Raw genomic sequence first — 25,522 nt, forward strand, 5'->3', positions numbered from 1 at the left:
ATACAGAAAGGTAGAATATATATTCAGAAATACTTAGAGAAAGACACTTAAAATTAAAATACATTTAAAAACACTGTTGCAGTTTTCAGTTTCTACTCCTGAAACAGAAATAAGCCATTATCAGTAAGTGCATTTTTTTCATGGAGAAAATATTTATTAGATTTTAAATTATCACATAATACAGATATTACACAATTAGTCATTCTAGAAAAAAGTTTATATTAATATTCATAAAGTAAACACTGAAAAATATAGGACTTCATTTTGTGACATAAAATATAAAAAAATTCAAAGGTAAATTCACCAAAAGTTTAAATAAACAAATCAGTTCACAATAATATACAAAAAGTTTCACTTTTAAATAAATAGCTTGTAGTGGCATGAGGTGACTAGAAATGCACTTACATTTCTTTTTGCATATTTTAAGGAACAGAGCTAAAATTCAATCAAAGCATGAGATTAAGAGATTAAATCACTTTTCATCTTCAAAGCTGAAACAAGAAGCTTATAATCTCACAGGCCACACAAAGTGGTTTGTACTTTGGTTCAAAGAATTCAACTAACTTAATTTCCAAGCAAATCTCATTTTTAGTTCCTTCAGTTCTTCCTAAAATGATTAACAGTTGTTTTTAAATTTATATGTGCTTGTAAACCAATTGTCTTATTAACATTTACTAAAAACAAGTCAGGAGTAAAAAGCTGTAATCATTTATGGGAATTCAAAGCTCTCTGGGGAAATTTCAGTTCAAATTGATCCTTTAAACTTACTTTTAAGTACCATACTTACAAAAATTTATTTATAATGATAAAAAAATACAGAGAGCCAAGAAAGACTAAGTGCAGGTTATGCTTTAGCAAACGTGGCTTCTAAAACTTTTGAGATTTCCTAAAACATTTTAGCTGCTTCCATATTAATAACTCTAGAATATCTGTTCTTAAAATGTATAACAAATTTAACAAACTGGCAGCATTATGTGACTTTAAAAATTTTCTTTAATAGCTTTTGACTGACCAGTTAATAGATACCAAAGAAAGAGAGAAACAGAAACATTTTGATAACTACTTCAATCAATTAATTGATGGCTTGGATAAATAACTATTTTGCAACACTTATTCCTTCACACCTACAGGCTTATTCTAATACTAAGTGCCTCTGCTCTGTAAACTACTGTTTTGTGTATTATTCAAACTTTAGTATGCCTTTAGTGTGAAAAAAAAATACCTCAAGTTTAACAGGTAGCTATTACTTTAGAGGACAGACCAAGCTACTTCCATCTCAAGAGATATTTCTTCTACTTCTCTGTTAGAAACGTTGATTTGACAATTATAATAAGGCTCAAGACCACCAAAGATGAGCTAAAAGAGTATATCCTAATATTAAAAGCAGTTTTCAAATAATTAAGAAGTTCACCCTTTATTTACTAGTTACTTTCAGTGTCAAGCAACAAAAACAACCATTTCATTAAGTTTTCTGGACTTCCTCTACTACTTAAAAAAACGTTTGCCTACTTCGTTAAGGTGATTTTCAATCCCACAAATCTTTTAAATGAAACAGATACAGAGAGCTGCTTTTAAAAGAAAGGAGTCTCTCAAGCTTCCTCTATTTCAGTCTTCTGAATAGAAAGAAATATTTTCATGGCCATGTAAAATTCCAATCTGAAAAGATTATTTCATTATTTGAGCCTTTCCATTTTCAGACCAAAAGTAATTCTTAAAAGTTTATAAATGACAAGATCAGGTGGCTGGCTCATCCTTGTGTCTTCTAGACATATTGCATGGATCCATTCACCACTGCCTTCCAAACTGCAGGTGCTGGCATGTGTGACAGATATCATCCATGAAGGCTCTGCTAGAAGAATTCCTTTTGCTGAAGAAGTATGATGTTTTACCAGTTGAAAGAAATCTGGGCAATTAGAGAACAAATAAACCAGTCTCCCATTATCAAGATACCTGGAGTCACAGAAGGAATCCACCAAGGAAAAATGAAAACTTGCCAAAAGGTAACAAGTTCACATTCTACCCATTGTAGGTGATAAGAACTTCCTGGAATCAAATCCTACCCTTGGCATCAAAGAAACTAAGAGAAAACCATCTTAATGCCATGGGTGAAATCTAGGAAAGGGTTCTTTTACCACAAATATTTATTCCTAGGGACTAAAAAATGACTTTTGAGTATATTAAACATAGCTTTCAGGGATATTGTATCCTGAAACTTACATTCATTCATACTTATCTTTTATTAAAGAATGAAGCCTAGAATTGACAGTAAAACCGTAATAGTACTATCATTGCATCTTTTAAAAGATCTAATATGAAGTCCTAACATTTGAGGTAGGAAGAAGACCAAAAGGTTCTCACTAACAGGGTAGGATAACACCTGGACATCTGACTGTATAAATTAGACTTCAAATGTCCAGTTTGCCCAAAGATGAAATACAGAACCTTTTAAATTACTGGAATATAAAGAGCACTTAGAAGTCCACTAATACCATAAAGGCCAAAATGGGTAGATATTCCCTTTTTAAAATTCCTGTGGACTACATAGGCATTCGTCAAATCATGTGCCCCAAATCATCCACTGCTTTAATTATCTGGAGAGAAAATTAAATTTTAGGTCTCATTTTTGAATGAGTACTAGTTAGCATTCTTAGAAAAACAAACAGATTGCAGTCCCACCTGGTTCTTAAATGAACCCAAGGAGTTTACCATAGAATTAAATGGGCAATGGAAGGACACTCCAATCTATAAATTAACCCAAGTAAATAATGGAAAGCACCCACTTGTTTATTATCCTTTCCCACTCTCTCCAGAAGCTGGATATTCTGTCTCCAAGGGTTCAGTGGAGAAAGTGGACCCCTGACGTCAAAAGCTCTCCGTGGTCTTGGCTGTATCTGTGGTTCTAGGATCACTCCTTGCACCTCTGGTAGGAGAGAAGCACTGAAATAGAGAGCTGAATATAGATTTAAGAAAAAATTCTTATTAAGAAATTACATTCTCTGGTCATTTGAGTTTGTAATGGCTTATCCTCAGGATAAAAAGAGCTACCTTTGGGCATACTTTCTTTAGTGCCTTCTTCATTTGAATTTTAGAAGTCTGTCACCACAAATGATTAATTCCTCAGTAACTATTAAGAAAGGACCTGTATTGGTCTAAGCCATAACACACTCTGTGATAAACCACTCAACTTTGAGTGGAAGACCAAATCAAAAATGATAAATTATGACTGGAAACAAGATCATAGTTGTCTTTAAGGGACAGGGAAAAGGCACGCAACCTCAGATATATCAAAGGAGGAGTCCCAGTTAATTCTTCTGTCAAAGAAAAGAAGATGGACTGAAAAGTAGAAACAGAAAAAAATCAAGCATATTAACAGGAATACTACTAAACTTTGGGAAAGTCTAAGAAGCTGAATTTCTTCTCTGAGTTCAAGTCTTCATTAACTTAAAGAATTAATCACACTATAGGCCCGTATTACAGCAATACAAAGCTAAGCCTGTATTTTATCAAAACTTATGACTACTGTCACTGAAAAGATTTATTCTTCAAGCACTCAGCTTTAAAACTGGGAAGGCAGAATAGTGAATATAGGTAATACAGACTCAAAATCTTTTTTAAAATGCATAATCATTTTCTTTTGGGTCAAGAAGAACCAGGAATAATCATTAATGGCTATAACATAGAAATTAAGGCAGTAAGATATACCCAAATTACAGATGATGGCAAAGATACTAGAAAATAGTTAGCTTTATTATAGGAATAAGGTAAATAAGAGAAGGAAGTTCAAAGCACATAGCATCTGATCAAGGAAAAGCTGAAAGGAGAACAAGATAGGCAGATACATATTTAAAGTTACAGGGACTGCAGGATAAATTTTAACAGTGTTGCCTTTGGAAAACAGATCAATTATGCTTTGTGGTACAGAGTAATACATCCCTATTAAATTTCAGATCTTATTCTAAATATAATGGTGCTGCATATCCTTGTTCTATGAAATACAGTCAGTCACAGTATCCTATTTCTGGGACATGTTATATTTTGGGATAAAGTTTTTATAAAATGCTATCAAGTAATCTCCCTCTCATACCAACTGTTTATCACAAGGGTTCCTTACCTGTTAGTGGAACGAGGATTGTGTTCTCTTGTTCTCTATCAATCAACCAACAAAGGTTATAGTCTCAGCACTAAGAATGTAGCAACCAACCAAAGTTAGTGTTTTTAATGCCTTCACTTCCTCCTGGCTCTGCCAGCCAGTTTGGAAATGTATCAAAAGCTGAAAAGGAATGGTTATTCCATTACCTAACAACATTCAGACTAAGTATTTTTAAAAGCTTAAAGATGAAAAGAATGAGCTAACCCTTCTGCAGAGGAACATACCCAATTCCGTACAAATGAGAAATGAAGACAGTTTGACCTAAGTAAAGAAAATCTATTAATTTAACCATCAAATCTGCAATTACCAAATATTAAAGAAAAGAAAAAAGAAATTGGAAAGAAGGTGAAACTGCCACCTAACAAGAGGTATCAAATAATTATGAAAGTACTTTATGCACCTAAGTGGCAGCTATTGTTTCAATTTAAGTTTCCAATAGATTTTAAGTCCAAAAGTCTTTTAGTATTTAAAAGAGTGTATTCTTTAGATCAGCAGGCTTTAAAAAGTATTTTACAGTATAATCACAATGAGGAGGTATATGACGGATGGTAAGAAGAAAGGAATACAAATTAAAAAAGGATCTGAATACTGAATCTTAATAAATGCAATCTAATTAAGTGGTTTCAAGAGCCTAAAAAACTCCCGAGTAGATTAACAAAGCATTCCACAGCTGGAGTTGTTAAGGAGTGGCACTTTAACAGATGAAAAAGGCTTAAAATCAGTACATTGGAGCTATCTACATACATTTTCACTGTACCTATATGGTGCAAATAGGTGCTACAAAAGTGCTTTAAACAGTCATCCTCTAGTCTTTTCTAATCAATTTCCTTGACAAATTATTCTTTTTCATATAGTAATAGCTCAGTATTAACAGTGAAAATTATCTAAGATTTCTAAATTAATGAAATCTAAGTAAAACTTAACTACTTTAAAATAGTTTAAAACCTATTCAGAGATTATAATTAAGATATGATTTTCCAAATTTCCTTTAGTTTCCAATAGTTAACTTTTCAATAGTTTTCCTTTGGTTCTTGAATACTAATCAATAATAACATATAAGTGAGTGAAAATACAGGCAAAAAGAAAGAGGTACATTTTGAAATAGAAAATATACCTGGTAACTTTCATTTTTAAGTTTACAGGCCTACTTCACTTTGAAAATGAAAAACAACTCCCAAAAAACCAGATCTTGCTCAGATTAATATTAGTCTAAATTTAGAATTTCTCCTACAGCAGGAACTTTACATTAAATGCATCCAAATCTTTATCATACACCACAGTATAATATAGATTAAAAGTACAACAAACTTAGATTTTAAAAAACCAAATGTCGTTAGGTTAGGTTACACAGCAAGTTAAATATGAGAGCTCGCCGGAGAAAATGAATCTTTACAAACTTCCCCTAAGTCAGAACACTTTCAGAATATAACTTATTTATTTTGCCTGAAGTACCAAAACATCCTAATTCAACACTCATACTCAGAAATGAATAAACAGATTTCTCTAAGTAGAAATTATTTTGAAATCACTGAGGAGAGGCGGTATCTCTTCTGCTTTAAGAGTTAATAATTTATGAAGACTCTGAATTTGATAATGTATCATTTATATAAAAAACGTAAAGATGCTTTCAAAATGACGTCATTATTTGAACAAGAAAGAGCAGCCTTTGTGAGATTATTATTGATGGAAACTCCTAAAAATGATACAGGAAGCCCTTACCTAATTCTATTTTAGTGGACAACATTCTTCTATGTGATATTTTAAGAGGGAGAAATATTTTTTCCACTGCAAGACTTACATTTCAACCACTAGAGAAAAAATTTCAAACCAAAGCTAACAAAATGAGCAATGCTGAGCTGCTACCTCAAATGGCTGTCATAGATCTATTAACCTACCAGTACATCAATGAAATCATTTTAACATTTTCTGTAAATAATGAAATTTTTAAAGATTCTTACTGAAAATCCATGTATATTCAAATCAGAAACAGTATTTTATATATAAATACCACTGAGAAAATGTTATGAGAAGTACATCAAATTAGGCTGTTTGCAATATTTGTTCTCAATATTAAATTATTAAATGAGTATACGCAGCTTATTAGTTTTAAGCATTTCTAATATCTAAGCATAAGGGAAGGCTACACCTCTTTAAGCTATGAAATAGAAGGTACTATGTTTCTACAAAGACCAATTTCTACTCAAACGTGCTACAACTGACCGATCTAAAGTTGAACTTAATGGTTTATAAATTTACCGATTATTCATTAACCTGGACATTCTACATACATTGGAAGCATCTTTTTATTCTTTACCTATTATTACCCATTCATACTGGTTCTAAGGCACTTCTACAAAGAGAACAAATTTTTCACAAATTCCTCTAAGTATCCAAAACAGTCCTAGCTGGCAGTAAGAAGAAAAGGAAAGAACATGCTTAACAGAAGCAGTGTGTCTTTTATCTCCAGCCCCTAGAAAAGTGCTTGGCACATGGAATAGGTAACTCAGTAAATGCTTTACAAATAAGTTACTGATCAAAAAACAAAGAAGAATTTTGTCAAGTGGTTGATATCTAAAGTAGACACTGAAAAGTTCAACTTTCTAATCCTACAGAAAACAAAAAATTTATCAAAAGTATAAACTTTCAGCCAGGCACCACGGCTCACACTCACAATCCCAGCAATTTGTGAAGCTGAGGCGGGCCAATCACCTGAGGTCAGGAGTTCGAGACCAGACTGGCCCACATGGTGAAACCTGTCTCTACTAAAAATACAAAAAATTAGCTGGACATGGTGGCGCTCGCCTGTAGTCCCACTACTTGGGAGGCTGAAGGAGGATAATCGCTTGAGCCTGGGAGGCGGAGGTTGCAGTGGGCTGAGATCGAGACACTGCACTCCAGCCTGGGCGACAGAGCAAGACTCCGCCAATCTCAAAAAATAAAAAATTAAAAAAAAAAAAACTTTCGTGGATCCATCTCTTTTTGGGGTTGTCAACTTCTAAGGATTAATTTTTTAGTATAGTTAGCAGAATTTCAAAGGTATTATCCTGAGATGACACAAATGTTACCCAAATTGCAACAATGATTACAGATTTCTGATATTATTTTTCAGAGATTTAATAGTATGAAAACCAGATACTGCCAGAATATCCAATTTCAAAAAGGGAGATATCTTACCCCATAACAAAACAAAATGGTGGGGGAAAAAAAAAAACCTAACCAAGTTCTTTGGAATTAGTTAACTAAGGTATTGTATTGGAGGTAAAGATTATTTCTTAACCATAAAGCTTATGTGTATTATCAAATGGAATATACATTTAAAAAAAAAATAGGGAAGACTCTGAGCAAAGTTGTGTGTTAAAAATAATTTTTTTAATTAAAAAAAAATGGGAAGGAAGTCTGAACTTAAGGGGCTGAATACCATCATGAGGATATGTGCCTAATCAAGGACATCAATTTCCTAAAAGAGAAGAAAACTGTAATGAAAATAGAAAAACCTAACTATTAAAGCATTTTTGGAACTCAACATCTCGCCAAATTCTATTATCAGTATATTTTCTCTTCATCCCTTTTGGAAAATATACCATCCAAAAATGTTACTGGTATTCAAGTTAGTCCACTAGATATAAGTATCAAATATTTGTGAAAAGACAAGCAACAGATAACCCAAATGTGTTCATGCTCCACTAAGGTAGAAGATGAAGTAAAACAGATGAAAAAGAAACGATCTACAATATATATATTTTAGAGTAGTTAATCCACTACAGAACAAAAAATAAAAGGCAATCATAGAAACACAGTTGCATAAACCACATTGACCATAAAAAAGGATAAGGCAACCTAAGGGTCAAGAAAACTAAATATAAAAATGGTTAAATTTGGCCGGGCACAGTGGCTCACACCTGAAATCTCAGCACTTTAGGAGGCCAAGGCAGGCGGATCACCTGAAGTCAGGAGTTCAAGACCAGCCTGGCCAACATGGTGAAACCCATCTCTAATAAAAAATACAAAAATTAGCCAGGTGTGATGGCACACGCCTGTAGTCCCAGCTACTTGAGAGGCTGAGGCAAGAGAATCGCTTGAACCTGGGAGGCGGAGGTTGCAATGAGCCGCGATCACACCACTGCACTCCAGCCTGGGCAACGAGGGATATTCCGTCTCAAAACAAATAAATAAATAAAGCTTAAATTTGCCACTGACTCCTTTAAATGAAAAAGGCTAGTATATGTCAAAAAAAAAAAACCGCTGGGCGCGGTGGCTCACGCCTGTAATCCCAGCACTTTGGGAGGCCGAGGTGGGCGGATCACAAGGTCGGGCGGATCACAAGGTCAGGAGATCGAGACCACGGTGAAACCCCGTCTCTACTAAAAATACAAAAAATTAGCCGGGCGCGGTGGCGGGCGCCTGTAGTCCCAGCTACTCAGGAGGCTGAGGCAGGAGAATGGCGTGAACCCGGGAGGCGGAGCTTGCAGTAAGCCAAGATCACGCCACTGCACTCCAGCCTGGGGGACAGAGCGAGACTCGAGACTCCGTCTCAAAAAAAAAAAAAAAAAACGCTTAGTAAAAGTAATTTTAACAACAATCTCTAAATTACTCTAACAAATACTTTTATCATAACTAACCTATCCATTACTTTTACCTCTCTAGTGTTTTCTTCATTTTGCTAGCATGAAATATTTAGCTTGATCCTTAAGATGAAAAAAATTTGAAAGATCTATAAGGTATTGGGGAAAAAAAAAAAAAAGGATAATCTTCCTACAACATTTTTTCATTCTAGGATCTTGGGTTGTGTTACATTCTTAAGAGTGAACTCAGAAAAAGATAAACATGAAAGGCCAGGCCAGGCGTGGTGGTTCATGTCTGTAATCTCAGCATTTTGAGAGGCCAAGGCAGGCGGATCACTTGAGGCCAGGAGTTCAAGACCAGCCTGGCCAACATGGTGAAATTCTGTCTCTACTAAAAATATAAAAATTAGCCGGGTATGATGTTATGTACCTGTAATCCCAGCTACTTGGGAGGCTGAAGCACAAGAATCACTTGAACCCAGGAGGCAAAGGTTGCAGTGAGCCAAGATCATGCCACTGCACTCCAGCCTGGGTGACAGTGCGAGACTCCATCTCAAAAAAAAAACACAAAAAACAAAAAACAAATAAAAATAAAAATAAATAGAAAAGAAAGACCATAGCAACAAAAACACGTTTTGCGAGTTAGGTTGCCTTTACATTAATTCCTTTGGGGTCTTTATCCATTTATGACAAGGAAAATAATATATCAGTCAACAATGAAACAAAAAAAGATGTTAAATAATTAAATGTAAAAGATTATCAAGCAAGAATCATCAATGGATGCTAAAATTAATGGAAGTATGAGAAACAAGATTATTTACATAGTCTCAAAATATTCCCCCCAAGACACTTGTTAATTACAAAGTGAAAAAATAGTAACTTCATAGTTTAGAAACCTGGCAGGCACCTCCTTAATCAAATGATCAAGATGACATCACCAATAATGGGATGGATCATAATCATGTACCTCCTTATTTACTGATAAGAATACAGCATCACTTCTGTCATAGCCTTGCCAAAAATGCACAAACACAGATTGAGGACCAATCATACCAACTAGTATTCTTCAAAAGTGTCAAAGTCATGAAAGGAAAGAAAGAATGAAGAGCAGGCCTAGATTGAAGGAGATTAAGGAGATATGACAACCAAGTACAATATGAACTCCTAAACTGGATCCTGGACCAGAAAAAGATCATTTAATAGACAATGTCAAAATTCAAAAATGTTTAGAGTAGTTGGTATTAATTTCCTGACTTCTGTACTATGGTTATACATGATTCGAACATTAAGGAAAGCTGGGTGACAGGTATATGGGAATTCTGTGTGAAATACGTATGTATAGATGTGTGTGTATGTATGTGTATGTATGTGTGTGTGTATATATGTAGGTATGTATGTATATATTTAGATAGGGTGTGTGGCTCTGTCGCCCAGGCTGGAATACACTGGCACAACTGTGGCTCACTGCAACCTCCACTTCCCTGACTCGAGCGAACTTCCCACCTCAGACTCACTAATAGCTGGGACTACAGGGACACACCACCATGCTTGGCTAATTTTTGTAAAGACAGAGTTTCATCATGTTGCCCAGGCTGGTCTTGAACTCCTGGGCTCAAGTAATCTGCCTGCCTCAGTCTCCCAAAATGGTGAGATTACAGGCATGAGCCACCACACCGAGCCTGTGTACTAAATTTTTGCAACTTTTGGTGAGTCTAAAATTATTTCCAAAAAGAAAGTTGAAAATAAAAAATAGAAGAAAACATCCTGAATACGGTTCCATACTCAACACTCCTATGGAATACCCACTGAGAAACTAAGAAACATAAATCTCCAATTTTTCATTCAGATGAAAAATTTAGTCCAATCTTTCTTTAAAAGCTAATCCTAATGGAAATGATGGCATTATGTCATGTTCTGTACTAATAGCAGAAAAGTAACCAGATGTTAATAGGCTTTTTCTTTCCCTTTGATAAACAGTTCTTTAGATAGAGAACTTTAATTCAGAAGACAATTATTTGAGAGATCAAAAGAGAAAAATCTCTCCTACAAAGAGAAAAACAATGTTTACATTAAATAGCAAGTGTGGAAATTAACTCCAGACTACAGCAAGCTTATCATAGAACAGGTGAATAAAAAAGCAAAAGTTCTTTCCAATTTACATGATCATGTATGTTTATTCCTGCATTATTAAAATTGAAGACTTTCTGCTCATTTCTTTCTTCAAAAATTTTCACAGGAAATACAGTTTAGTGCCATAAATACCCTTCTTCCTTTTTTTAAATTAAAATTCAAGAGATAAACTCCCAAATAATTTATTAATACCTTCACTTACAAAGTTGGTTACAGGTAAATATTCATAACTTTTGTTTTAATTTTTAATTTACTGAGAGCTTAGTATATGGCAGGTAGTGTATTATGCTTTTTAAAAAAGAGAGACAAGGTCTTCCTATGATGCCCAGGCTGGAATGCAGTGGCTATTTACAGGTACAATCATGGCACACTACAGCCTCAAACTCCTGGGCTCAAGCAATCCTCCTGTTTCAGCTACCCAAGTAGCCGGAACTACAGGAACTCACCACTGCGTGCAGTATTATTATGCATTGTATTATGCATTTTATATATACTGCCTCACTCAATCATTACAATAACCCTATAATATATGAAATATTATTATCATCACAACTTTACTTGATAAGGAAACTGAGGCACAAAGAGGTGAACTAACTCACCTAAGATCACATGCCTAGTGAAGAACAGGAAATTCAAAATCAGTTTGACTTTAGGGCTCTGAGGTTTAATTTACATTTTTCCAAATCATATTATTGTGATTAACAACTGAGTACTTCTTTTTAAATACTCAGTATATGGACTGGGGCTGGGCACAGTGGCACATGTCTGTAATCCCAGCACTTTGGGAGGCCGAGGCGGGCAGATCACTTAAGGTCAGGAGTTCGAGACCAGCCTGGCCAACATGGCGAAACCCCGTCTCTACTAAAAATATGAAAATTAGCCGGGAGTGGTGGCACAGGTCTGTAGTCCCAGCTACTTGGGAGGCTGAAGCAGGAGAATTGCTTGAACCCGGGAGGCAGAGGTTGCAGTGACTCAAGATCATATCACTGCACTCCAGCCTGGGTGACAGAGTGAGACTCCGTCTCAAATAAATAAATAAATACTTAGTATAGGATAAAAGCTAGAATAAATATACTGTTTTAAGTAGAATTCTGAAACAACTTCAAATTCATTTAAACATACATCAATTGACAGTTAAGCAAGCTAAGCTTAAGTCACGCAAGTTAACTTGTTTTGCCATTTCTATCAACCTATGAAATACGGAATTTTACAAGACAGTAAAACTATATAAAACTATGGAGTTTTACAAGACAATAAAACTTTGAAATAAAGTATAGCATAATTTAACAATATCAGCAAGATAATCTAGGAAAAGATGTTTCTATTGAAACTAAAAAGCCCATATCTAAACATGTTAAAATGATAATCAGAAATTCCTTTCACCTTTTAAGAATCTGCAAAAACCAAGACACAAAAAGGATTTTTTTCTAACTAGAATTTCTAGTTTACCTGATCCATATCTATCGATTTGCATAATATGTAAGACAGACTTTTAAATGTATAAGAACTTCGTAATTTAATGAGTTTTTTATCCTAACATAATATAAACATTATAGCAACAGTTTAAGTCACCATTTCTGTTATAAGCATGATTAAAATGATAATCTGAAAATAATAAATTGGATTCAGAGCTCAATTCTGTCTAAAGACCCAGAGAAACAGTCTTTAGTTTATTACAAAATAGATAATAATCTGTATGAATGCTGTAGCTGACCTGAATTTTAATATATTTTAAGTATTACTTATGATAGCTTACAATGTATCTATTCAAGTTCCTCCATATATAAGACGAAAGGTCATTACCTTATCTCAATTTGAATTTAATAAAAAATAAATATAATATTAGACATCTGCAGAAGCAATCAACATTTTAGTTAAAACAGGGCGCTTTCCAATTCTTTACCAATCAAGTGGGGTAGGTTTTGTAAAAGAACGCATCTACTTACAAATAAATCCTTTTATCTACTCTATCGTATTATAACTTACAAAGCAATTGAGCCTAAAGTGACAAGGAAATATCAGTAGCTTCCACCAATCTCAGAAGGCATCCTCGACCTTAGGGCCCATGTCAGCAAACTGTCAGAAATTAAGAAAGCCTGAGCTGGGCACAGCGGATCAGGCTTGTAATCCCAGCACATTGGGAGGCTGAGGAGAGAGGATCTCTTGAGCTCAGGAGTTCAAGACCAGCCTAAGCAACATGGTGAAATCCTATCTCTACAAAAAATTAGCCAGGCGTGGTTGCACACACCTGTAGTTGTAGCTACGTGGGGAGGCTGAGGTGGGAGGATGGCTTGAGCCCAAAGAGGCAGAGGTTGCAGTGAGCCGAGATCACACCATTGCACTCCAGCCTGGGGAACAGGGCCAGATCCTGTCTCAAAAAAAAAAAAAAAAAAAAAAAAAAAAAAGGCAAGAAAAGCAAACAAGCAACCAAGCTAGCTGTGTTTGTTAACTACTCATCAGGTAGTTGATTTCTATACAGTAATGAGGCTACAAACCAGAAAAATTGTAAATGTCCAACATGATATTCTAAATTTAAATCCTGGAAAAAATAATTTGAATCCTGCTACCTTACTGACTATTCACAGTTTCCACAGTTACTTCCACTTTCCAAACATTTTAGTAATAAAATTTTGATAGTGACTAATCCACATCTGGAAAGTAAAATGTTGCCAAAAAGAAAATGAAACGGTATTAAGAAAGAAGAATGCCACCCCACCATCAAATTAACAATTTTAAAAATATGCTTTAAGTATGTGGAGTCTAGTTCACATTGTAATAACTATCAGTAAAACTTCGCAAAAGCCACAAAGGATCTTAGTTTATGTCTTTGAAAGTGCTAATATTACTAGAACTCAAGTTCTTTATTTGGCAAGCTCCATTAAGAAATAAAGCAGCCAGGCACGGTGCCTCACGCCTGTAATCCCAGCACTTTGGGAGGCCAGGGTGGGTGGATCACCTGAGGTCAGGAGTTCGAGACCAGCCTGACATGGTGAAACCCCATCTCTACTAAAAACACAAAAATTAGCCAGGCGTGGTGGTGCATGCCTGTAATCTCAGCTACTTGGGGGACTGACGAAGGAGAATTGCCTGAAACTGGGAGACAGAGGTTGCAGTGAGTCGAGATTGTGCCATTACACTCCAGCCTGGGCAACAAGAATGAAATTTTGTCTCGGAGGGAAAAAAAAAGAAGTAAAGCTAGTGTACATTCCTTCAGTTTTTAATAAGCCACTTCTTAAAATATTATTCAGAATACCAGATTATAGTATTTCTAAATAGAAGAAAAGTTTATTTCCATACTTCCTTCAAAACCAATCAGCCCAGCCTGGGCAACATAGTGAGACTCCATCTCTACAAAAATTTAATATTAGCCAAGTGTGGTGGCACGCATCTGTAGTCCCAGCCACTTGGGAGGCTAAGGTAGGAGAATCACTTGAGCCCTGGAGGTTGAGGATGCAATGAGCTATGACTGCCACTGTACTCCAGCCTGGGTGACAAAGTGAGATCTAGTCTCAAAAAAAAAAATAATAAACTGGGTAAGGTGGCACCCGCCTGTTATCTCAGCTACTCAAGATGCTGAGGTGGAAGGATCACCTGAGCTTGGGGAAAGTTGAGGCTGCAGTGAGCTGTAATTGCACCACTGCACTCCAGCATGGGCAACAGAATGGAATCCCATCTCAAAAAACAAAAACAAGAATTAGGCATGGTGGCATGTACCTGCAGTCCTGGCTACTCAGGGAAACTGAAGTAGAAGAATTGTGATCCGAGATCTCGCCACTACACTCCAGCCTGGGTGACAGAGCAAGACCCTGTCTCACACACTAAAACAAAAACCCAAAACCCCAATCAGCTAGTACTGTTTTGTTTTGTTTTGTTTTGTTTGTCTGAGACTGAGTCTCACTCTGTTGCCCAGGCTGGAGTGCAGCCCAGGCTGCAGTACAGTGGCACATTCTTAGCTCATTGCAAACTCTGCCTCCTAGATTGAAACAATTCTCGTGCCTCAGCCTCCCAAGTAGCTGGGATTACAGAAGTGTGCCACCACGCCTGGCTAATTTTTGTGCTTTTAGTAGAGACGAGGTTTCACCATTTTGGGCAGGCTGGTCTTGAACTTCTAGGCTCAAGCAATCCACTTGCTTCAGTCTCTCAAAGTGGTGGGATTACAGGTGTGAGCCATTGTGCCTGGCCCCCATCAGCTAGTACTTTACAGATTTTGACACAGGCTGGGTACAGTGGTTCAGACCTGTAATCCCAACACTTTGGGAGGCTGAATCGGGAGGACTGCTTGAGGTCAGGTGTTCGAGCCTGCAGTGAGCTATGAGAGCGCCACTATACTCTAGCCTGGGCAACAGGGTAAGGTCCTGTGTCTAAAAATTAAAAGAAAAGAAAAAAAAAAAGACCAAGACTTTCAATCACTCTTATTTGGCACAGTAGTAAGAGCAGACACCATTTACAGAACCAAGAACTTCACTAGGTGCATTATACACCTCTCTCCTTTACAAGGGTAGCTGTTACCCCCACATGAAGTGTATGCTGGCCATCTTAAAGGCATTCCCAAAAGAGCCATGAATTCATTCCCTAATTTACCTGTATATCTTCAGAAACATCTCCCAATAACCATCTTTTAGCCCCAAATCTTTTAGCAAATCTTAATCCCAAAATGACTTCAAGGTTTCTCCAGTTTTTGACAACCCTTTTTGTACTTCTTTCATATTTTGTTTTTCTGATAAGCATAACCTAGGAAATGGATAAATAATAGACAAGAATGTTCAATCGGCTGCTTTACTGAGCTAACACCATCAAGGTTTAACTCTCCAACATGAGGAACAGAGAACATAAAGCTATTAAAATACCCCATACTGATGGCAATTGAAGCATGTAACAAACTGATAGTTTCCCTACATTTATGAAGTTAATTAGCTCTTTCTAACTTATGTACAAGATTTCCATCAGGAATATACTACCACATAGAAAGTCTATTCCCCTGCTAAGGTCTGCAAACCATTTACAAAGACAGAGCCAAATAAAAGAGCCTGCAAATATGTCAGTGCTGCACTTCTCAAAATGTGTTCTTTAACGTCTGCCAGATGTCTACTTGTTACACTCTCACATGACAACAATTATACTTTTATTTCTAATATGAATTGAATACTAATAGAAAATAAGGTGGTAAACAGAAAGGGAACTGTTAGAGCAGAATAATAAATGTAGAGATGGGCTCCAGTTGAGGCCTGCCATCACTCGGATATACATGACCAATGACATTTCTCATATATAAAATGAAGCAAACTAACATTTCTCAATCTGTATTTCAAAGAACGTTCTCCAGGTCAGTAACAGGTATTACATGATGAAAGAGCTGGATTTCAATAAAATCGTCTTTTTTCTTCAGAATGTATCGGTCTTCAATAAACGAAAATGCAATGTCAGTTTCCAAAATATATATAACAAAAAGCATTCCCCCAAATTCCTGGGCTCTAATACTAATTTTTTTTTTTTACTTTTAGAATCAGTATTACAAAAAAACTAGTTTTGAAACTTTACAGATTTCAAAATCCAGTTCAATGAATGTTTGAAACTTAAAAAACCAGATACTGACTTACAATCTTAAAACAAACAGATTAATCCCATTCATTCTAAGGAGATAGTTTTCAGGCCCATATGGGACTGAGCATGGAACAGATGGTCTTCAGGGCATAATGCCCATCTAAAACAATCTTTCAGAATGAAAAAGTTTGCGAATCACTTAATTAGGGTAATGGTTCTATTTTAGAGTATTAACTAACTGCTACATGACGCTGTATTTCTTCCAAGTATTCCCCCATTTAAAAAAAAAGGAAAGGGTGCTTTTACAACAACTTATGTTTTTGTGAATTTAGGAATTTCAAAGCACTTCTCAATAATCACATCTAGTACTGAACTGGTAGCATGAGAGTCAGCAAAAGAATTAATCCCTGATGCCTCCACTGTATGTAATGAATTCACTATTCTCTTATATATTTAGAATGATGGTGCTAGATATATGCCATTCTTAGAATTAAGAAAGTAGGCACTCTTTTTCCCGTAGGGATTGTCTTATGGACCCCTGGTGAGAAAGACTGCACCACAACCGTCACAAAGCTACAGAACTGCTGCTTTAGAAAATTATGTATAAAGTCTCTGAACAAGTAAACAAGCATTCCATTTTAACTTACAGCGCTTAAGAAAGGAATCACTCTTACTTAGCACAGTAATAAGAACAGCCACCAATTTACAGAACTATCAGGAACTGAGCCAGGTGCATTATATGCCTATCTCCTTTTATCCTCACAACAGCACAGGTAGCTATTACCTGCACATAACAGGTATGGAAATTGGGCTTAAAAAAGTTAACTCATTTGCAAAGGTCATACAATGAAGAGGTAGCAGAAACAAGATTTGATGCCAAGACTAATGTTCATTAAACTCTACCTCATGATGCTCATTCTTCGATAGTCCAGATGCATCAATTCATTTGAATAGAAATCCTGTCATGTATACCATATACAGAATAACAACTGAGCACAATATAAACTTATTTGGATAATTAAGAAGATAAGCTAAGATCTTACGATGCTTCTTCAGTGTACTAGACGAAACTGCTGAAGACCAAAACCATGTCTTTTTTTTTCTTCATACCCTTAGTATCTTTGCTCAGTGCTAGGTACGTAACAAGCATTCAATAAATACTGAATGAGTATTTCTGAAGTAAATAAATCATCCCAGTACCAGGGGAAAAAAAAAGAGGTACTATTAAAAACCTTCTAGGCTAAAAGACAATTGCTTAAACTAGCTTAGGTAATTTTTCTAAAATAATTTTTATATAGATAAATTCACTGACGTAGGCAATGAGGACACAGTGCCCCCTAACTGCAAACTGCACCAAATGTTTACTAAATTATCAATTATCACCAAATCCCCTCTTTCTCTTCCACTCCTTCTAAGGGTCTTCAATTCCATATTTCTCTTGTCTCCTCTCCCCTTCTCATGTGTTAAGCCTAATTCAGATTACTGAATGAATGGTACTAATGGCATTTATAAACTCAAATATAGTATAACTTGGTTTTTGTTAGGCCAATGTGTCCACCTGGTAAAAGCTTTTGGTTCTACATATTGAATTAATTTCCCAATAAGCTACTTGTATATCCTTAAGAGCTAAGAATAGGAGTACAACTGGAAAGATAACTAGACCTCTAAATTTAAAAAAAAAAAATCCAAAGTTGATCTTAGCCTGCCCATTTTATAAAAGGTAACCTCACTTTTTAAACATTATCTCTTAAGAAGATTCAACAATCACAAGTGTCTTGCAAAAATGCCTGAATGTTATTCTTAGGCCCTTATGAATTTTTTTTTCCCAGAAAACTTAAGCAAACAACAACAACAAAAGACTTAATAAGAAATACGTAGGCCGGGCATGGTGGGTCATGCCTGTAATCCCAGCACTTTGGGAGGCCAAGGAGGACCGATCGCCTGAGCTCAGGAGTTTGAGACCAGCCTGGCCAACAATGAACTCAGTTTCTACTAAAAAACACAAAAATTAGCCGGGCGTTGTGGTGTAATCCCAGCTACTCAGGAGGCTGAGGCAGGAGAACGACTTGAACCCACAAGGTGGAGGTTGCAGTGAGCCGAGACTGTGCCACTGCACTCCAGCGTGGGCGACAGCAAAAGATTCCATCTCCAAAAAAAAAAAAAAAAAAATACGTACAGCCATCCTTGTCTTCAGGCACTCTGAGAATATTTTAGCCAGTGATGTTTACATGTGGCATCAGCCCATGCAAGATACGTTTCTGTATTTATACATTAAAATTTTTTTTAAAAGTATGAAATGCCTTCAAAAACGTTCAAAGCTTGAGAGAAAAGCTTTTTTCATTAGTCAAGGTGTTTTGATATGGTATTAATATCTAACAAAAGGAAAAAATTCTCTCTTCCCCACGAATGCTGACATGGATTGGGGAGAATGGCAATTTTAGGCTGTCAAGAGCATACCAAATAAGTAAAATATCTAGAAATGAAATCGACTCATACAGGATGTGAAAATTACTGGCTTTCAGTCACTTTTGGCTATTTCATACTAGCAGAAAGTAAAAATTATGGAACATGCAAGTAAGGCTTATATTACATTACTATTAAATGATAAATCAAGCTACTATATCTTTTAAGATAGATCTTTACTACTGTTAACTACAATTCAAAAAAATTCCAATTGCTTCGGTAGCTCCAACATTTATAAGTGAATCAGAAAATAAATAACGAAAATGAAAAAAAAAAAAGTTCTACTGTTAAAAAAAACAAAACAAAAAACCACCACCACCACCACCTCTGGGGGCCGGGCACAGTGACTCAACGCCTGTAATCCCCGCACTTTGGGAGGCCAAGGCAGATGGATCACAAGGTCAGGAGTTCAAGACCAGCCTGACCAATATGGTGAAACCCTGTCTCTTAAAAAAATACAAAAATTAGCTGGGCGCAGTGGTGCATGCCTGTAGTTCCAGCTAGTAGGGACACTGAGGCAGGAGAATCACTTGAACCCAGGAAGCGGAGGTTGCAGTGAGCCAAGATCATGCAAGTGCACTCCAGTTGGGGCAAGAGTGAGACTCCATCTCAAAAAAAAAATCTCTGAATACTTTTAAAAACTTTTGTGGCCAGGTGCAGTGGCTCATGCCTGTAATCCCAGCATTTTGGAAGGCTGAGGCGAGCAGATCACTTGGGGTCAGGAGTTTAAGACCAGCCTAGCCAACATGGCAAAACTCCGTCTCTACTAAAAATACAAAAACTAATTGGACAGGGTGGTGCACGCCTGTAATCCCAGCTACTCAGGAGGCTGAGGGAGGAGAATCCCTTAAACCCATGAGGCGGAGGTTGCAGTGAGCCAAGATCATGCAACTGCACTCCAGTCTAGGCAACAAAGCAAGACTCTATCTCAAAAAAAACAAAAAAAAAATTTGTTACATGGGGGAAAAAAACCTTTGAAGACCTAATTCAGATGCCTAAGATTCAAGGCCGGGCATGGTGGCTCACGCCTGTTATCCCAGCACTTTGGGAGGCCAAGGCAGGTGGATCACCTGAGGTCAGGAGTTTGAGACCAGCCTGGCCAACATGGAGAAACCCCACCTCCACTAAAAATACAAAAATAGACAGGCATGGTGGTGTATGCCTGTAATCCCAGCTACTCGGGAGGCTGAGGCAAGAGAATCGCTTGAACCCGGGAATCAGAGGTTGCAGTGGGCCAAGATCGCGCCATTGCACTCCAGCCTAGGCAACAAGGTAGAAACTCCATCTCAAAGGAAAAAAATAATAATAATAAAAAAATTTTTTAAAAGTGGCCAGGCACGGTGGAGCACACCTGTAATCCCAGCACTTTGGGAGGCCAAGGTGGATGGATCACAAGGTCAAGAGATTGAGACCATCCTGGCCAATGTGGTGAAACCCCGTCTCTACTAAAAATACAAAAATTAGCTGGGCGTGGTGGTGCGCGCCTGTAATCCCAGCTACTTGGGAGGCTGAGGCAGGAGAATCGCTTGAACCCAGGAGGTGGAGGTTGCAGTAAGCTGAGATCACACCACTGCACTCTAGCCAGGCGACAGAGCGAGACTCCATCTCAAAAAAAGAAAAGTTAATTCTACCTTCTAGAATAAGCAAAAGGACAAGCTAAATCCTATTTTTGAAACAAATATTAAAGCATTCATATAAACTATCATTTTTTATACTTCCCCAAGTGAGTTCACAGGAAAATTATCACTTTCTCTTGTTTCAATAATAAATGTGATGTGAAGATAAGCTGTAACCACTCAAAACCAAAAATCTGAATCATAAAATGTGCTATTATTATTCAACTGATTAAAATTAGGTTTCTATTTTAAAAGCATTTTAATAAAATTTTAATTTGATTGCATTAAGCTTATAAAAAATGTCCTAAGTATCAACAGCGTATAGAATCTCACTGAGACCACTAGAAGGCTAGTAATCTAATTTATTGAAATATTTATGTCATGCAACTGGGTGTCTCCATATTCACCTACTTTTCTGAAATTGCAATTTACTTAAGCAAATTTTCCAAATTTAAAGTTTACTTTTTAGCAATAAATTTGGAGAATTTAACCACTGAGGTAGAAACTATACTTTTTAAATGTACTAAGAGAAAATAAAATTAAGATTGAAGGAATTATTAGGAACACTCATTAATGGACAACTCCATAAAATAGTGACTGAAAGAACCAGGAAAGTCTATAGTGTCAAATGCCTCTACACTGAATAGGCTAAGGACTCCTTTTTATAGTTGTCAGCTGTCACCTTTTGTCGCTTCTCAATGCACGTAAGAAACCTCCAGAACGTGGCTGAGTGCAAGTTTTGGAATGAAATCACCTAATGGAATACTGACTAGGCTCCATCACCTTAATAGTTATGTGACCCAGGCCCTTAACTTCACAATATTTTATCTGTAGTAACATATCAGTCAATAACATTTTAGAATCATTTCCCTGTCATATAATCCTCAGGTCTCCTATGAATTTATTATCCATCTTATACAAGTTCACAAAAAAGAGAAGCTACACAGTTGCCAATTTAAATGTTATGTACCTTCAGGCGGTGCATGGTGGCTCATGCCTGTAATCCCAGCACTTTGGGATGCTGATGCGGGGGGATAGCCTGAGCTCAGAAGTTCAAGACAAGCCTGGCCAACATGACGAAACCCCATCTTTACCAAAAATACAAAAATCAGCCGGGCGTGGTGCCACATGCCTGTAATCCTAGCTACTCAGGAAGCTGAGGCAGGAGAATCACTTGAACCCAGGAGGCGGAGGCTGCAGTGAACCAAGATAGTGCCACTGCACTCCAGTCTAGGCAACAGAGCAAGACTCCATCTCAAAAAATAAATAAATAAAATAAAATAAAATAAACGTTATGTACCTTCAACAAGCATTAAATATACTTGTTCCTACAAGGATTAGGATATGATATCATGATCATTATTAGGGGATTCAGAGATGGAAGTAGGAAACCACTAAGGTTATCTAGGGTGAAATTCTCATTTCTATCTCCTCTTTCTGTATCCACCCTTCCTGCCTGGAACCTCAAAATAGGTAAAATTCCTAATAATAAAACATAACCAACTGTACAAATGTATAAATCCTGCTATCCATCATTTCAGAGAATAACTGATGAATGTTTGGTGGATCCTCATAGAGGAAAATAACACATAGAAAACGAAGAACAGTTTAAAACTTTTATTCCAAAATTCTACAGTAAAATGAACCATCAACCAAAGACAACACTTGGCTCCATGTTTGACTCTCAAAGAGAAGTTTAGGTGAACTACAGCAACAAAAACCTTTTAAAAGAGGAAGAAAAGCAAAGACTCAGGTATCTGAGCACCTAAGCAGTGGACAGCACTACAGCCCAAACCACGGATTTTCTCAATTCACACATCTCACACCACCTTGTACTCAAAGGAACAACCTTGAAGAACCAAAAATAAAGCAAAAGACGCAACTTACAAAGTAGCATTTTTTCCTAAATTCACGAAGACGAATTTCACTAAATACCACCTTTTTTAAAAACTAATTTTTAAAACATGGGAGTATATTCCCTCAACAGGAAGATGTACTGGTCACTGTCAAAAGTACCACAACAAATCTGTTTAGAGGACACAACCAAGAAAAAAAATTAACTTTTTTTTTTTTCTTGGGACAGGGTCTCACTTGGTCACCCAGTCTAGAGTACAGTGGTGCCATCATAGCTCACTGCAGCCTCGAACTCCTGGGCTCAAGCAATTGTTCAGCCTCCCTAAGTGCTGGGATTACTGGTGTAAGCCACTGTGCCCAGCCCAAAAATGTATTCTTTTCTTATTTTTTTGAGACAAGAGTCTCATTCTGTTGCCGCAGGCTGGAGTACAGTGGTGTGATCTCAGTTCACTGCAACCTCTGCCTTCTAAGTTCAAGCGATTCTCATACCTCAGCCTCTCCAAGAATCTGGGACTGCAGGTGTGTGCCACCATGACTGGCTCATTTTTGTATTTTTAGTAGAGATGAGGTTTCACCATGTTGGCCAGGCTGGTCTTGAACTCCTGACCTCAAGTGATCCACCCACCTTGGCTTCCCACAGTGCTGGGATTACAGGTGTGAGCCACCATGCCCGGCCTCTAAAAATTAATTTAATATTAAGCACAAACAAAAGCTTCCTTATGAAAGAAACCAAGTTGGCTTGGTTGTCAATTTCTAGAAAAGGAAATAAAAACATATACAACAAGAAAAGTCAGTTTTCCTTGGTACAGTATTAGACTTACTGTGGTAATTAGGCCGGGCACAGTGGCTCACGCCTGTAAGAGGCCAAGGTGGGAAGATCACTTGAGCTCAGGAGTTTGAGACCAACCTAGGCAACATAGTGAAACTCGTCTCTTTTTTAAAAAATTAAAAAGGTAATTAATAAAAATATTTCAAAGAGAAAAACTGGGGGGGGGGATCTTCATTATACCTAAACATCTAAATCATTATATATCTACAAAATACCTTATGCAGACTTAGTACCTAATATGTCATTCACGGATTTAACTAAAAATAAAAATTATCACTACCAATTACTTACATCTCAGCATCTATTAGGATCTTTTAATTTTACTGCTGAATGTTACTACAAATATTCTTCATAATTTCTCTATGTAGAGGTCTAGCTTTTATTTCTGTAACATATTTGTAACATATGTTAAGAATGTCTTAGAGAATAACCTTGCTGCACTAAAAGGTAAAAAGTATAAAGCATCTTGTCCTATTTTAGAATGGGAAAAAAGCAATATAGAGGAGTAAAATGATTTGCCCATGCTTAAATGATACAGTGGAGGCAATACAACTAAAACATGGTTTCTTTATACTTGTCCATAGCTCAGTAATTAACATCATTTGGAATTTATTCTTACATCCATGATTCCTTAAAACAATATACCAAACATAATCTAACTTTCAACTAGCAAATATTCAATACCCTATCACAGTTCTTTGGGGTTTTCTTAAAATTTCTAACTCCTACCTTCATGTCAGGCTATAAATTGCTAACTTTCCTGATGTCAACTTACATGCCTCAGAATCCCATTGCTTTCCCCCCCCCCATTCTTATCTGCTTTAAGATAATAAAGCTAGTAAACGTAAGACTTATTAAAAGTCCAAAAAAAAGGATCAGAAATGCTATGCAAAAATACCCCCCAGGGGGCAGGGGACGAGGGAGAGGAGGGGACATGGCTTTGATAGCAATTTCAAGCAGTTTTGGGGCTCCTTACATTCCAGAGCTGGTTTAACCTTTGGATTAAGTGGAGTGTTAACACATGTGGACTGGGTCCTCCTTACTTTTCCTAATGAGGCCAAAGGGACAGATTCAAACCATTATCTCAGATCACAATGACACAGAATATGCCTCCATTTCCACCACTGAGGAAAAAGGAATTACTGAGTTTCTCATACTCAATTAAGGAAGGAAGCAACTAGACATCCCAAGTAAAGCCAGCACCCTCCTAAAAGATCAGGCCACTGCATGGTACAAAAACAAAAAAGAGCCCTCCATTCCATGTCCAATTAAATCCAGACTTCTCAATCTTACATTTAAGGCTTTTCAAAGTTAGCCTTATGTATACAAAGCCCATCTGATACCAACTTGGACTATGTCTTATATTCTTTTCTATAAACATCTGTGTACTTTGAACCTCTTTGCTTAATGTTTTCTTTACTAAAATGACTAAGCCCAGCAGCTATCAAACTCCTCCTCAAGCATGTGATCTTAACTTCTCTGACTCCCAATACTCCTTTATTAGTACCTCTCCTAAACATCGTTTTCTACCCTGTCATACTTTTCCCAAATGCAATTAGATTTCCATCTCAAGCCATTTCTTGAAATATTTAAAGCAGCTTACAAAGACAGAAATGTTTTGAGATAAAATAAATTTAAAATAGGTGAAAAAAAGTTGAAGGACCAAAAATTGCAGGAGAGTAATAGAAGGAACCTTTTGTCATTTTTCTTAAACACACATTTATTCTTGAATTCAACTACTGCCTCTCCTTAAGAAGAGAGATAGAGCTATACATATACTTATTAAATAAATTACATTCTTTCAGATACCTAAGAGATTTTATTTTATTTTTTTATTATACTTTATGTTCTAAGGTACATGTGCACAACATGCAGGTTTGTTATGCTGCTTTTCTGGAATGTAGTTTTGTTCTTGTTGCCCAGGCTGGAGTACAGTGGCACAATCTTGGCTCATTGCAACCTCCGCCTCCCAGATTCAAGCGATTCTCCTGCCTCAGCCTCCCAAGTAACTGGGATTACAGGAATGTACCACCATGCCCAGCTAATTTTTTGTATTTAGTAGAGATGGGGTTTCACCATGTTGGTCAGGCTGGTCTCGAACTCCTGACCTCAGGTGGTCCACCCACCTGGGCCCCCAAAGTGCTGGGATTACAGGCGTAAGTCACCACGCCCAGCTATATTTTCAAGACAGGGTCTCACTCTGTCACTCAGGCTGGAGTACAGTGGCGCCATCTCAGCTCACTGCAACCTCCACCTCCCAGGTTCAATCATTCCTTCCACCTCAACCTCCCACGCAGCTGGGACAACAGGTGTGCACACCACCATGCCCAGCTAATTTCTGTATTTTTTTTGTAGAGACAGGGTTTTACCATGTTGC

General features: G+C 36.9%; 1 protein-coding gene across 7 annotated transcripts in view; it reads right to left on the minus strand.

The window, feature by feature from the left end:
• Positions 1-25,522, minus strand: part of TSC22D1 (TSC22 domain family member 1) — a 145,642-nt gene that overhangs the window by 104,954 nt on the left and 15,166 nt on the right. For 2 of the 7 annotated variants that reach the window (XR_012426925.1, XR_001486395.3), the window contains 2 exons: positions 2,781-2,950; positions 133-1,903 (listed from right to left, as the gene is read on the minus strand). The exons of 2 other annotated variants lie outside the window; for them this stretch is intronic. Coding sequence is in view for 3 of the 5 variants with exons in the window: in XM_005585770.4 (XP_005585827.3) it covers positions 2,703-2,937 (235 nt within the window). In the remaining 2 variants the exon portion in view is untranslated. Of the gene's footprint in view, positions 1-132; positions 2,951-25,522 lie in introns of those variants that run through there. 3 more of the 7 variants (XM_074021937.1, XM_015439242.3, XM_005585770.4) reach the window with 2 other exon arrangements.

Source organism: Macaca fascicularis, chromosome 17 (genome assembly GCF_037993035.2).
Source record: "Macaca fascicularis isolate 582-1 chromosome 17, T2T-MFA8v1.1".
NCBI lineage: Eukaryota > Metazoa > Chordata > Mammalia > Primates > Cercopithecidae > Macaca > Macaca fascicularis.